Here is a 14,619-nt window from a genome sequence, read left to right as displayed (position 1 = left end):
TCCTTGCCTCTCTCTTGTGTTCTCCCACTGTTCATAAACACTTCTTTTCAATCTTAAATAACATATCCTGTTCTGGTGGCTGAGCTGTCAGCTATTTGTCAGTCTTCTGTTTTGTATTACAGTAGCAGACTAATTAAAACACAGAATTAACTATCTGTTTAAGTAACCAATAACTATAACCCTTGCTCCACTCTACAAATATTTGGTACAGGTTCTTTGGTTAGTTTTTTTTACAAATTTCACAGCTGTCTCGTTTCCAGGAGGAAGTATCCTGGTCTTCCTGCTTCCCTGTCTAGATGTATTTCCATATCTTTAACCAACCTGGTCACCTTTCTGTCTGAAGGCAAAAAGCCTGTAAATCTGTGCAGCTGATGTGAGGTCAGAGCCAGAAGTTTCATCCCATGGGGAATAGGGCAACACATTCTTTTGAAGGGTGATGTTAAAGGTACAACTGGAAGCTATTTTCCAGTATATCAAAATGGAAGCAAACCAGCAAATATAAATTTCAGATGGTCTTTCCAAAAGACTCTTCACAGAAATCATTTCCAATGAAGGAACTAGATGATCATTGTAGGTCCCTTCCAACTGAAATACTCTATTTTATTTATTTTAATCAATGTCAAGGGGTTCATATGGAATTCAGATCTGAAATTAACACTTGAGACTTATGCAAGCACACTTTTAGTGCAGAGTGGTAAGACCTTAAAGTAATTTATAAATGGTGTAAAGTCATGAACTTTGAAAAGTGGAATCATTAGTCTGCAAGTGATAGTGACTCTAGCTGTACTTAGTTTGACTCCTCAGGGGAATTGTAATTAGCCCTTTGCTGAATTCCTTTACATTTCATTCCCTGCTAGAGAGCTTCAAAGAGCGTTTGTTTCTGTTAGACTTTGCATTTTCATACAGGGACTGCTTTGTAAAACTTCTGCTGTACATGGAGAAGGTTTAGCTTGTAACTTCCTTGTTAGGGTTCTTTCTTCTGTGCTGAAAAAAAAGGGCTGGCAGCTTTATTTGTTTGTAGTAACCTGTCTTGGAGAAGTTTCTCGTTATCACTACAGAGTGAAAATGGCTTACACAAATGGGTATTTGTCCATGCTTTAACTTTTTCTAAGTACAAAGTGGCAAAAAGTGTCTCATGAATCTCTGAAGATTCAGATTTGAATTTTTTGATTGCATCAGATTTCCTGTTTTATGAATTCTTTGCCACTTACCTTAATGACAGAAATGACAGTGATTGCACTTTACAAGGCTAATTATACTACCTGATGATTATAAAGTATTCTAAAAATAATTAAAAAAAGTAAAACCAAAAAAAACATCAACCAACCAGACTAAAAAACCCTCTCACCACAGGCTGGACAAACCAACATTCCTGAGCAAAGCTTTGGAAGTTTGGTTCAGCCTGGTGCATGACTGAGTGACAAATCAGGGAGCTGGGAAGCAAACTCAGCACTGGGTGTTTCAGTGCTGTTGTTCAGTTTCTCAAGCTCTTCCTACAGCAGCCCCTTCCTTTTGGCAGAGTGGGGACTTCCCAAATTGTGCTGCCACTGAGAGATGACCCAGGTTTGCTGTTCCATGGGGTGAGGTCTTGCTCAGCAACCAGCTCTGAAAATCTGAAGAGTGTTTCTCATAAACCTGGCAAAACACAGAGACAGCAGCCTGGAAAAAAAATACACTGTGGAATCAAATCATCTTCAGAGTTATTTTTACAGCTGATCAGAACTGGAAGTTGCCATAGGAATGTGTGTTATCACTTATATGAAGCCTCCATATCTTTATTTCTTAGGTGTGCTGTGAATGTATCCTGCCATCTTAGTAGTGGGGCATTCAGAAATACAACACAGACTTGTGATGGAACAGAAACGGGGGAAGGAGAGCTTCTTCCTGAACTGAACTGCCAATGAAGCATTTAAAAATCTAAAATGAAAAGAAGTTTTGCTACCTCAGATTTGTTGTGGGTTCTGGTTAATTTCCTTTCGTAATTTTAAAATATAGGTGGATTTAGCAGCTTTGTTGTGGCAAGTATTTTATGCTTTCAAAGTTATTTTGGTGTTCTTTTTTCCTCTTGTAGAGTTCAAAACAACAGATGAGTTGTGAAAGAGACCAGCTAAGGGTAAGTGCTTATGCAAATCTTATTTGCATAATATATTCTGTTCTTTTAAAACATAAGCAGAGTGTAGTTTGTGCTATTGACAGATGGATTACTTAATTTAAGAGGAGCATATTTAGTTCATTTGTTGCTTGTTGGTAAATATTGTACATATCTCAATATAAAACAGCTAGAGTAGATCCAGGTTTTTCTTCCATAATGTAGTGAGATTTGGCAGTAAATAACTCTTTCCAGGACCTCTGTTCACACTTAGCAAACTCTTCCTGTGCATCAGGTGAAGGTCTAGTGGGAAAGGTCACTGTGTTTCTCAGACTGTCTCCACTGCTAGATTGTTTCAAACAAGAATTATCGTTTGCATTTTTTTAGTCTCTGTACTTGCAGAACGAAATCAGTGCTAGGAGTGTGAGGGAGGGGGTTATTTCAGTGTGTATGTTGGTTGTGTACAGTCTGTGAACGAGATGGAATTTCTGAACACAGGTTGCTGACCTTGATTTCGTTTTCCCCTTTTTCTGTGTTAAAGTGACTGTGTTAAACGGGTTTTAGTTCCCTTTAAATGCTACAGATATCTGCTGATTGCAAGTATTTTTGCTTGCAAGGATTTCCTGATTGATTCTAGTATTTGTTTGGAAAGGTATAAGAGCTTTCTTTAACTAAAGCAAAAAAAAAAGCCAACCAAACAAAAGCTTTTTGGTCATCCAAGTGTTGCTTTATAGACCTACATTTATTTGATATCACATGATGAATATTTACTCAAAATCCCCTACGGAAGTAGAGAGGGAGAGGCCTGAAGGAACTGTAAGCTTCTGTACAAACAAAAATATTATTGGAAATGGAAAAATCAACATTTCTTTTGTTTGCTGTTTACTAAACATCAGCTATGCCTTCATGACTTGCAAGTATAAAGAACATACCCTAATCTTAGAGTACCTGGTGCAGTGTTTTGATACGTTCAGCCATTCATTAGATTAACTCCATGAACATATTGAGATGCTTCAGCTGGTCCTCACCACATTTGTAATGGGATTTTTGGTAAACAAGTTATGCAAGAATGATGCATCACATATTGTCCTCGATTTCTTTTCTTGCTGACATGTGCATTGCTATCGTTCTGGAGCTGGAGTGACAAAGCTTTGTTTTATCAGTAGTCATGTCTCAACAGAGCAGCTGTCAAAGTGAAAGTATTGCACTAGTACCTGAAGGACAAGCTTTTCAAGAGGTAGCAGTGCCTTGAGAACAAAGAAAGTTTTCATTTGGTTTTATTTTCTCCCTTGAACTAAGAAAAACATTGTTTTTAAATATCATGCGAGGAGGCTGCCAGCTTTTTCTTCAAGGAAAAAAAGGTGTGGATTTTCAAAGTAGTGGATAAAATGTGCTGCAGTAAAAATTTCATGTATCTTTCTATTCCAGTATTACACATTTACCTCTAACAATGAGCTCAGTGCTTTGTGACATATCAAAACGTGACAAGTACAGACAAAACCACATCTGTGACCTACTAAAGGTAGTTACATCGTCTCCTGCCACTCCTGTGATGTTCCTGTTGCACAAAACACAGGTACCAGTGTAAAGTGTAAACTCTGCTCCTGAGGCCCTGAAAGAAATGCCCCACCCACAGTAAGAGCTTGGGGCTGTAGGACAAGAACTACAACCCCCCCAAAAAGTCTCACACAGATGCAGCAAAAGCAGCAAACACAGAGCTTCTCCTTTCCCCTGCCTGCTCATCAAACATCCAAACCTTCCCCAGGGCCAGGGATCTACTGGAGTTTTCACAGCTTATCTGCTGTGATGAAACCCAGGGAAATTTAAATAAGCTGTGTGGAGATGCTGCACCTTCAACACTCTGAGGGTGTAACTTGACCGTTCTGTCACTTGTAGGTTGGCTCTCCAGCTGAGCAGGGCTGTTAAAGTCGTGTTTAGTGGCTGAAGTAGATTTTGCAGGCCTGCAGTCTTTTCTTTTGGGGTTTGAGACCTGCCTGTGAATACTTGGATGTGAGGCAGCCTCTTCACAACAAAATACTGTTTCATCCCAACTGAAAGAGCTGAAATAGAACAAGAAAACAGGATGAAAACAATCAAAATGCCAATATCCATTTGTGTTTGTTAAGCCAGATTATCCTTGGATCATTTAATAATATAAAATAAAAAAGACGTATTATCTCCCACCCTCCTTTCTAAGTCTAAGCATGAATATGTCTGCCAGTCTCCTTTTTTTGATTCCCTTGTCATTCCTTAGTTTACAAGTCACAAAGAAGTTTCAAAAGAAAGGCTTGTTAAAATCCTAATAGTGTAAATAGATAATTAGACATCATGTGGCTATACTGAGAAATATCTGACTCTGCCTATAATCATTTATTCAGACATTTCTCACCTCTTATCTGTTTCACTGCCTTTTAAATTCTAAACGCAAAGCAGAGTGTCACTGTTCTGGAATAAAGCATTTAAAGTAATGAAACTCATTCATATTGGAGCCTCTGGCCCTTATACATTATATTTACAATGAATGATAATCCAAATAATTAAGGAAGCTTGTGTATTTTCAGTCTTTTCTACTCAGGATTTGAAAAGGACAGCAACTACAAGTTGGTAACTTATTCACCCTGCCAACCTGATGCAATTCCCAGTTAGACATTACTGTTTATACCTGAATTATTAAATGAGAAATCATACAGAAAACTCTAGGAATTTTATCTTTAGCATGGCTAGTTGGGGCTTTTTTTATTCCATTTGGCTACATTACGCAAGCTGAGTTTGGTGTATTTCCATCTGATTTTAAAAAATAAACAGAGCATTAATGCCAGCTTTTCAAGTTTTACTTTCTCTTGGCAATGATTTTCATTACAATGTGCTGCCTTGAATATTAATTATTTTCATATTTCTGTAATTTGTTTTTGCTTTCTAATTTGGTGTCGTCTGAATCAAGTTGTACTGAATAAGCAGTGTGTTTTTAATGGGAAATTGAGTCCTCATTATTGCTCTCTCCACCTCCATCCACACGCTGTGCTTCGTCAGTATTTCCTTTGAAGAAAATAATGATACTGTTTAGTCCCTCTCACTCTGCTTTGTGTTATCCAGTCCTGATTTATAAATCTCTTCTTGGACAGTTATACCCTCTCCTCTTCTCTGACTCTTTCCTGCTGCCACTTGCTGTTTTATGAGTCGCTGTGTGGAGCTTAATGTAATTGTCATTTTGATGCATTATAAATGACCTGGAAAGACACAGAACTCACAGCTTGCTCAAAATCATTTAAAAACACTTTTCTGCCCATATTTAGGTCTGAAAAACAGACTTTGAAACAGGAATGATCCAGGTTATTTAAGGCTGTGAAGAAGATCAGGATACCAGCCTTAGGTAGAAATAAGCTTTAGTATATAAATCTCTGAAAAAGGGTAGTGACAGCTTTAGAAGTTCTATCTGCTGTTTCCACTGACCCTTCCTTGCTGTTTTGGCTTTAACCTGGGGTTTTATTTTTTTTTTAATCATAGCCTAAGGACATTACTTAAATGTACAGGCTAACTTAAAGCTCACCGAGCTTTACCCAACCTTCCTCTCAACTCATAATTTATTATTTTGCACTATTAACTCAGCATAATTGTTTCAAGTGAACTCCTGTATCTGTGCTGACAGGAGTTGTGCTATATAAGCTTTTGGTCCTCGTGCAGCAACACTTGATGAGCTCTCCAAGGTGGGCAGAGAGCAATTTTAAACTCTAATGTTAGGAGGGTTTATAAATGTTCCTGTGAATACCACTGAGGTCTAATGGTAAATGGTGTGATTAGCTTCCTTGATCTGAAATTTTAAGTGACCTAGTTGTTGCTCTAATTAACAGCTGCTTTCACATGTGCTTATTTTCAAGATGCATTATAATGCAGCCAGAGTTCCTTCTCTGGTCTGAAAAACGGGCAGGGCAGGGTTTTACTATCATCTTGCATTTAATATCAACTTTTATATTTTTAAAGCACTCTAATTTTCAAGGAGACAAAAAAGAAATTTTGCATTCGATATTGTTCTGTTTGGCTTGTCTTTTATAGGGTAAATCAAATAAGCTCTGACAACGGAGCCAAAAATGTATCAAAGTTATGCCAGGTAGAGAGAAAACGAAAGCAAAGGCATTTATGTCCAGCATAATTTTTAAGCAATGCTAATCCTACAGTATTTAGCCTTATTTGTGTCTTTGTCAGTGCATTAATTCCTCAGGTTTGGAATGTGCTCAGCTGTGTAGATGAGTTCTTCTGGAAACTTTTTGAAGAAGATTTTTGAAGCTCATCATTGTGGTATTAGCTTTCTCTGGTGATTTAAGAATAATCCATTGACATTTTTCATGTACAGTGTTCCTCTGATGCACTAAGGAGGTAAATTTTGATTCAGATTAGCAGATGCTAATTTTTTAATCAGTTTGAACTGAGCAAAACCAAACAACTGGAGAGAGGAAGAGAACAAGAGTGGAAGAAATTTGTGAAGTAGATGAGGGTTTTCTGAAATTACTTACTTGGGTGATGGTGGGCAGAACTCACGTGCCTGGCCAAAGAACCTCTGCTTTCAGTCTACCTTTTCCCGCATTGGACTGGAGGAAAAGAAAGGTGTATAAACTTGTTTTGTGAGTCACTGATGTCTTATTACCAGAAAGAATGCAGTAATTCACAGCATTTCTGCAAAACTGAGCAGCTTGTTCTGGCTACTGATAAAAGTGTCACTGTTTCCCTTTCCTTCTGGAAATCTCTTGGTCTGCGTTTGCAAGCAACATGTGTACAGTTTGCCTGGAAGAGGAATCTGGCACTAAATATTATATGTCCCTGTCTGGAAGGAAAAAGGGTTAAAAGGGGAAAAGCTGGGATGTAGTAGTAGAGCTGGATCGATCTGATGTGTTTATTACTCGTTCTTTCCTTAGGAATATGTAGGTTATGCTGCACTTGATGTGCCAGACAAGTGCCTTAAAATGATCCTTCTTTAGTTTCTGTAGTTATTCTTGCAGTGAGCTGCATGTGTCATCATCCATTTACGTGTAGTGTGGAGATACAGGTAGGTGAGATCAAAAAGAAGGCATATTTTTGGCTTCTGATCTGTATTACACATCGACATGGAATGAAATTAGAGTAATCTCACTCACCATCTTACCAACTCTGTTCCCAGTGGTTCCATAAAGAACAATTCACATCACAATTTGGGAAAGAATTATTGGAGCTAAGATCTGAAAAAGAGTAAAAGTATTGTCAGTAGTCCACCGAACTTGTGGGGAGAAGGGCTAATTGTAAGGATGCAATTTCATGTAAATTTTCCCTTCCCTTGACATGAATGTGTACGGGGAGGGGGGGAAGACAACTAGAGAAGTGTAAAATACTCTTGCAATCTGCTTGGCAATCTTGGCATACTTCAGGATCCTCTTCAAGAACAGTAACTCTTAATGCTGGCCTCCAATTTGTTGTTCAGTATTATGATAATTAATAGAAATAACAGTGGCAAGGTAAAGAAAATTGTTGTGGTTCGTGTTCCAAGTGACATGGCCTGTCCCCAGGGATGCTGTTACCTCCAAATGCTCACTGCTAATGGGCCCCTCTGATGGAGAGAAGAAAAAATGTTTGCAGCACTTTGAATAGTGGTGTCACTTACTTCAGAGTTCTTTAAACTCTTTCAGGAATGGTTAAGAGGCCTTTAGGTATTTTCCTGACTCTACTCTTGATGGAATGCCTTTCAGAAAACCTTCCATTCCTTTCCTGATGTTGTTTTGGCATCTCTCTCCGAGAACAGCAGGCAGAGGATTTTGTACTGTTCAAATGCCACTTTCTTCTGAATTCAACTTTGATTTTTGTACAGTCAAGTATTTTCTCTGTATGGTGCTTCATAATTGCTGAGATGGAAGGATTACAGTAATATTTCGTGAGGCTGAAGCAATGTTTTCACTAACTACCCATCCATTTAGTGTGACAGATGGATTCCATCTAGAGTTGCAGCACACTATAGGGATTTCAGCAGCTACTCAATGTGTATTTAGACTCACAGCTATATACAGACAGCCAGGGATAGGGAATTGCTTTAGGAAGTAGTTCAGGAAGCGGTAAACTTCTGAAGGGATAGAAAGAAATAGATTTAGTTGGCACAAGGGCTGCTGAACCAGTGCCCAACGTGAATTCAATGCCCTGGTGCTCTCTTCGCCCTGCTACACAAACATGAGCAGTGCACAACCCTGGATCACACTGGATTGGGGAGCAGCTTCTGCACTCAGAACAGCAACTTTTGGTACAGACTTTGTGCAGTGACTTCATCCAGCTTCTGTTGCAGAACCCTCGCTGCGATCAGGGATGCTGGCCTAGAAAAGAAGAAAGGTTTTCTTGCTTAGTTTGTGTTTGTTGAGAGGGAGCTCTTTTTTTCACCCAGCTTTTGTAGTTTCTCTTTGATCATCTTGGAACCAGACCTTTGAGTGCACAGCTTTAACAGTGTTTATACTATCCTGACTTATTATTTCAACCTCTGCTGTTGCTTAGGCAATTTGACTAGCAAAGATCATAGTGCCTTTAATGTCACACCTAATTCAAGCAGGAAACACTATCTAGTTTACAGTGCAATTTGGTTTTTTGGTGGTTTTTGTTTCTTTTTTTTTTTTTCTCTTGGCTGTTTTGGGTTTTTGCAAGTTTTTGGGGTTTGTTTTCTTTTTTTTCTCAGGGTGTTTCCACAAGGCTTTTCTGACTTGGGTGGAGGTTGTGTGGGTTTAGGGGGGATTTTGTATGGCTTGGAGTTGGAGGTGCCGTTGGCTTGTACTATTTATTTTCCTTTGTCACTAGGGCGAAAAAACCCCAAAAAACCAGGAAAAGCTTTTCAGTTGCAGGTAGTTGGACTGGATTTTTAACATATTCTTTGGTCCTTCTGCAGATTTCCATTGTCATTTACTCATATAATTTGTCTTGTCTTCACAAAACCTTGAACAAAGATTTCTTTAGGAAAAAACTAAATTAGCCAGAGTTTCACACTTTTCACTGTGTTTACAGAAGCTGTTGGGACAGTAAGATCAGCAAACATAAAACCCTGCTTACAAGTATCTTTTTGATGTTTTCCTAATGTATCCTAAAGAAGGGCAGGGGGATCAAGGGCACCCTCAGCCAGTTTGCTGATGACACCAAGCTGTGTGGGGCAGTCACACGCTGGAGGGAAGGGATGTCATCCAGAGGGACCTGGGTAGGATGCAGAGGTGGAGCCAGGTGAACCCCATCAAGTTCCACACGGCCACGTGCCCCTTGATTGAGGCAATCACTGATATCGGTAGATGCTGGGGACAAATTGATGGAGAAAGGGAGAAACACTACACTGTTATTTTTCTATATGTGGCATGAGATCTAGAGGATGCATTTCATAAGCCAGGAAGTTGAGAAAGGCAGAAATGCTTTGCTGATTTGTAGCATCTTTGTTGTTTTGCACCCCTGGGAGAAGCTGACCTTGTTTCGGGAGTGTTTCTTCCTCCTGCTGGTGTATGTTTTGGAGCTTTGATCACCTCTGTTAGCTTTAAAGACAGTGTGGCTTAGACAGGGAGATATAAAACCCAAGTACATTCATAGCATTTTCTATGCTCCACTAATACCAGAAATTTAAGCTCTTAATGTGAAGGAGTGGCTACAGATGTATCCCGAGTATGTAATCAAATGCCATGTAGTCTTTTATTCTGTAGGTAATGGGCAAAAACACAGATATCCTCTGTGCTCACAAGTTCCATTTACAGCATTTCTCTTTCATGCAGTAGTTGTCTCTGCCTTTGGATTCTTAAGATGTCTTTGAGTACAATAGTGGAAGTAAAAAGTGGTGTTCATCTCAAGGTCACTTTGCTACTTAAGAGCAGCTGCCCTCCAAAGAGCACATAATGAATAGTTTTATTACCTTTTGGTTGGTTTTCCCTTCGTGCTATAGATTACTTCATATGCTATCAGCTCATTTCTCCTTTTTTTTCCACCCCCCCACTCTCTGAACTACTGCTTTCTACAACTGTTTTCATCCTTGTTAAAAATCATTTATATAGCACCATAAATTACAGGCACTTTGCAAGCACAGAGTAAAGATACTACCTTTGGCCCAAGTAGTCTCTGGTTCAGATACATACCTGATTTCTGGTTTACCTTTTGTACTTAACACAATACCTGGGAATTTTAAGGTAGATTGCATTAATCTCCTGTTTTATTTCCACAATTTTTCGTGATCAGAGGATGGGGAGTCAATTCATGTGATGCAGGTAACTCATCATTTGTTTGCCACTTAGGATGTATTGAAGATTGCAAATGCTTCTGCTTCCTAACAATTGCAGGCACACAGTTTTGTGTATGTACATTTGCATCTAAAACCTGCAGGCATTGGAAAAAAAATCCAGACTCTTCATCATTTAGTTTCCCCCTTGTTCTTTCTTTTTTTTTTTTTTTTTTTTTTCCCCCCTACTGTAAATGGCACTTCCCATCTTTTATATTGAAATCTCCCAGGAATTTTCATGTGATATTGCCACAGTGCCCAAATAAAAAGCTAGCAATATGTTCTGTAATGATGCCTTTGAAAAGGTAGTTTATTTTTTTGAGTTTTTACTCTCTTTTTAGGCTCCCACCTCAAGGGTATGTTACACCTGGACTACTTCAGTCCTACTTCCATTAAAATGCACATTTTAAATCTAATTGTAGTTATTTGATTTGCAATTAAAAAAAAAAAAAAAACAAACAAAAAAACCCCAAACAACTAGTTCCTGTTATTTGCCTGAAAAGTCGTAATCCAAAATACAGCAGAGGTCTGTTACTGTAACTGTTTACGATTTTCCTTCACCTTTAAACAGAGATTTAAAAAAAAAAAAATCCCAAACAAACAGATGTAAATCTAGGCAAGATTATTAACTCACCAGCTTAATTTATCCTAAGCCCTTGAAATGTGCAGGTCTTGGGTGCTGGTTGTCTTCCCACTCATTTGTTCAGATGGAAATGTGGAGTCCAGTGTAGGATTTTAGGGATTTCTTTTAGTTCTAATAATCTTGTATCCAAAGTATCTATTTTACAGGGAGAGACTGTAAAATATATTTTAATAATCATAAGTGTTAAAAATAACATTTTTCTCAATTTGTATGTCTCCAAAGTTTTTAGAATTTATTCACATGTTGACAACAGAACAGAGCAGTCAGGGTGTGCCAGCATTGCCATGCAGTTCCCTCTGGTTTGAAAATAGTAAGAAATGTTTATTATACAGTTGTGAGTTTAAAACTAGTTTCCATATTCTGTTCAGTACATGAAAATTGAGATACTTCTGACTGAGCCAAAATGATTTTTAAAAGTAGGTTTTTTTCACTAATTTCTTGTTTTGAAAAGGTGTTAGAGACTCCAAGATAATTATCATAATGGCATTTGGTTTAGATTTAACTCTCAAAAAGACTTTTACCATTTTTAGAGAACACTGTGGCTTATATGATACCAAATATATAATGATATGAAAACCAGGGAGTTTTATTTATAAAAGGTTGAAAGAAAAAAAAAATCTTATTTTTCAAATTGTTTAATGAAACTGTATTTTCACATTTCATTCAGAATCATCCAAGTTTTATTTTGAAAGCATTGGAAAACTCTTATGAAAATAAAACTTACTTTAAGAACTTTCTAGTTATTAAAACTAGAAAGAAACTGAGTAAACTTGCAACTGTAATCATATTACAATTAATATGACAATGTAACGTAGAGGAAACTCCGCTGAAACAAAGTTTTTTGATGTTATTACAATAAATACCAAAAGCAGATCTATGTCCCTGCATGGTTTTCTGAACTAAATCCCAGCCAAATGCTTGCCATGTTCCTGCACTGTTTATTTTGCTCTGTTGCTGGAACTAAAGCCCAGTATTGATGTGCTTCCAGTGGTGTGTTAGATGGAGCTCTCAGTCAGGTGCACGTCTCTGCCTGTTGGTTGCTTGGGTTCCTGCTGGAACACGGGGAAAACAGGGAGTGAACATTCCTTCCTTCCTTGGTGGTGGTAAGAACCTGAAGAGTATCAGAATTTGTAGCACAGAAATAGTCTTAAAGATGTATCTTAATCGAAGAAAAAATTAGGATATGGTGTTTGTGCTCCCTGACTTGCATGTTTGGATATCCATAACCATGGAAAGGTTTAATTCAGCCTAGTTGGTGAACGTGGAGACTCTCACTGACTGCACAGAGAGCATCTGAGTTGAATGCTCAGAGGAGAACAACACAAAATATCACCTCTGAGTGGCCAGATGGGCTTCATGCAGTCTGATACTGCAGTCTGGAGTCTCGCTGCCTCTGAAGGATTGCATTAATGAGCTCTGCTCATGGGGAATTTCCTTGTTTGAAGTGCAGGTCGTAATGGAAAACAAGCATTGCTTGTTACCCCTTTGCTCTGTGTGGACTTTGGACACTGTAACTAAATAGAAGCAGGGCACCCAATTCTAAATGTTCTTTGCTGGTTTTCCACATTAAATTTCGTATGTCAAAAAAAAAAAAAATCAGAGTATCTTTTGAAATGCTTTAATATTGTTTGTTTGCAAAGATGCTGTGGTTTAGCAAGGTCTTGCTCAGTGAGAAGCAGTAAAAGGCTGTGATGCCTTTGATCAGCATTTTGCAGTTTACTCTGTGTGTGGAGCCCAACTGGGACTGATGTAGTCCCAGAGAGAAGGGACAGTGATACTGTTACCCAAGGCTGTGGTCACAGAGGCCGCTCCTTTTTCCCATGAGCGTAGTTTTTTTGAAGACAAAAGCAGCAGATGTTGGGTCAGCCCCTTGCTGATGCTCTCTTTCAGTCTCACTCAAAGTGCCAACAATCTTTTGTCCTGGGGGGGGCTTCAGAGCTGTGCAGTAATCTCAGGCTGCATCAGAAGGCTGCCATCATGGTAGTGATTTGTCTCTGATGAGAGATGGCACGCTTACTGACACATCAGGAACAATCACTCCTTGTGATGCTACTGGAGAATTTTCCTGAGGGGAGGGGAAAAAAAATCTTAGTTTTCACATGTACACAAAAGTGTTTTCAGTCTATACTACCAGAAGAATCTGGATGTAGATTGTAGACGGAGGTTATATTTCCAGAATTTTGCTGTCTTCAGAATAGGGTGTAATTTGTTTTATTTTGGTTTGTTTCGGTGTCAGTACATGTGCATTCGCTGTTGGAAACAGTTAACTTTGCATTTTGTTGCTGGGAAAGAAGTATCCAACCGATATGAACCATGAACCCCCTAGGAAAATAGAGAATACATAGATTCAGAGCATCTCAGAGCCCAGATTAAATATTTAGTGTACAGGCTGGATCCCTCCTAATGGAGAGTGTCTGAGGTAAGCACGGCATCTCTAATGTACAATCAATTTAATAACTGAAGGAATGGGCAGCTTGTGTAAGGAAAGAATGCAGGGAGTGTTTTGATTTCAGACTAAAGAGTTGCCTGATAAGTGAACTCTGTAATGGTGAGAATGAGTAGTCAGGGAATCCAGCTCCACTTTGGTGAAGGAATTTCTGACAGTACCACAAAGCAGTAGGTGATCTGAAGTTTGATCCTTGCCTGGTTTACTGGCCTTTGGGTTGCTGTGCAAGCGGGTGTAGAATCAGAGGACCGACAGGCTTTGTAATGCTTGAAACATGCAGAAAAAAAGTATTCCAAATTTGACCTTTTGCCATAAGCTGCATACTCCCAACATTTTTTAGACCAGAGAAAGAAAAATCATTCCTTCTGTGGGGCTGTTGGAAGGGGTGTAGTGACCTAGTGATCATCTGCTGTCGCTGTGGGGGAAGCAAGGCACAGGTCTCTTGTCTCAGCGTGTTCCTTGGGGCAATGTTGTGTGTCTTTACCTGCAGGGTGCATGTGCAGCTACTTAACTACAAGGACTTCTTTACACATTGTTTCATGTTGCACTAATTCTTCTGGAAATACCTGTCCTTCAAAAACAGTTGTGTCCCCGTTTAAAGAAATTCTAAATCTAGAGATGAGTCTTTGTACTTTGAAGCATTCAGTGTGAACAAGAACAGACTGTGTGCAGATCCAGTCACAGATATGTCATTCTCCAAGGCAAGAGGAAGACATTCCCCCTACCAGACTCCAAGCAGGCACTCTTCATGTCATTTTGTCTCCTGACATTCCCTGGGTCCCCTCACCTGGTCTGGACTGATGGACGGAAGTTTCCCAGTATATTTGAAGTCATCTTAAAATAATGTGAGTCACTTCTGCAAATCCAGATTTGGGCATACCTGTACATACAGCACAGTGCATGTACTGAGAAAACACTTAACTGTTCTCTCACTGCTTACTTGTCATTAATGCACAGATGGTTTCAGTAAATGTCAAGGGTTGCTGGAAAACCATAATCTGAGACTTATTGAAGGGGAATGTTCAGTGAGTCTCACTGAAGAAGCCAAAAAAAAAAAGAAAGGAAAGGGCTGTGGAGAATATCTGCAGACATCAAGATGATGGAGAGAGTCCTACAAGTCACAAAATGAAAGGCAGGCAAAGATGCCCAAGTGTTTTTGTGGTCTGGAAGGCAGCCAAAGAGGCATTGATTTATTAAAAAGC

The 14,619-nt window shown here is 38.9% G+C and overlaps 1 protein-coding gene across 21 annotated transcripts in view; it reads left to right on the top strand.

The window, feature by feature from the left end:
• Positions 1-14,619, top strand: part of RBFOX1 (RNA binding fox-1 homolog 1) — a 1,102,859-nt gene that overhangs the window by 746,764 nt on the left and 341,476 nt on the right. For 17 of the 21 annotated variants that reach the window (XM_050317469.1, XM_050317472.1, XM_050317475.1 and 14 more), the window contains one exon: positions 2,072-2,113. The exons of the other annotated variants lie outside the window; for them this stretch is intronic. In XM_050317469.1, coding sequence (XP_050173426.1) covers positions 2,072-2,113 — 42 coding nt within the window. Of the gene's footprint in view, positions 1-2,071; positions 2,114-14,619 lie in introns of those variants that run through there. 21 annotated transcript variants of the gene reach the window in all.

This window comes from Myiozetetes cayanensis, unplaced genomic scaffold (genome assembly GCF_022539395.1).
Source record: "Myiozetetes cayanensis isolate MyiCay16 unplaced genomic scaffold, myiCay2020 scf20-37, whole genome shotgun sequence".
NCBI lineage: Eukaryota > Metazoa > Chordata > Aves > Passeriformes > Tyrannidae > Myiozetetes > Myiozetetes cayanensis.
This window is presented reverse-complemented; position numbering and strand designations above follow the sequence as displayed.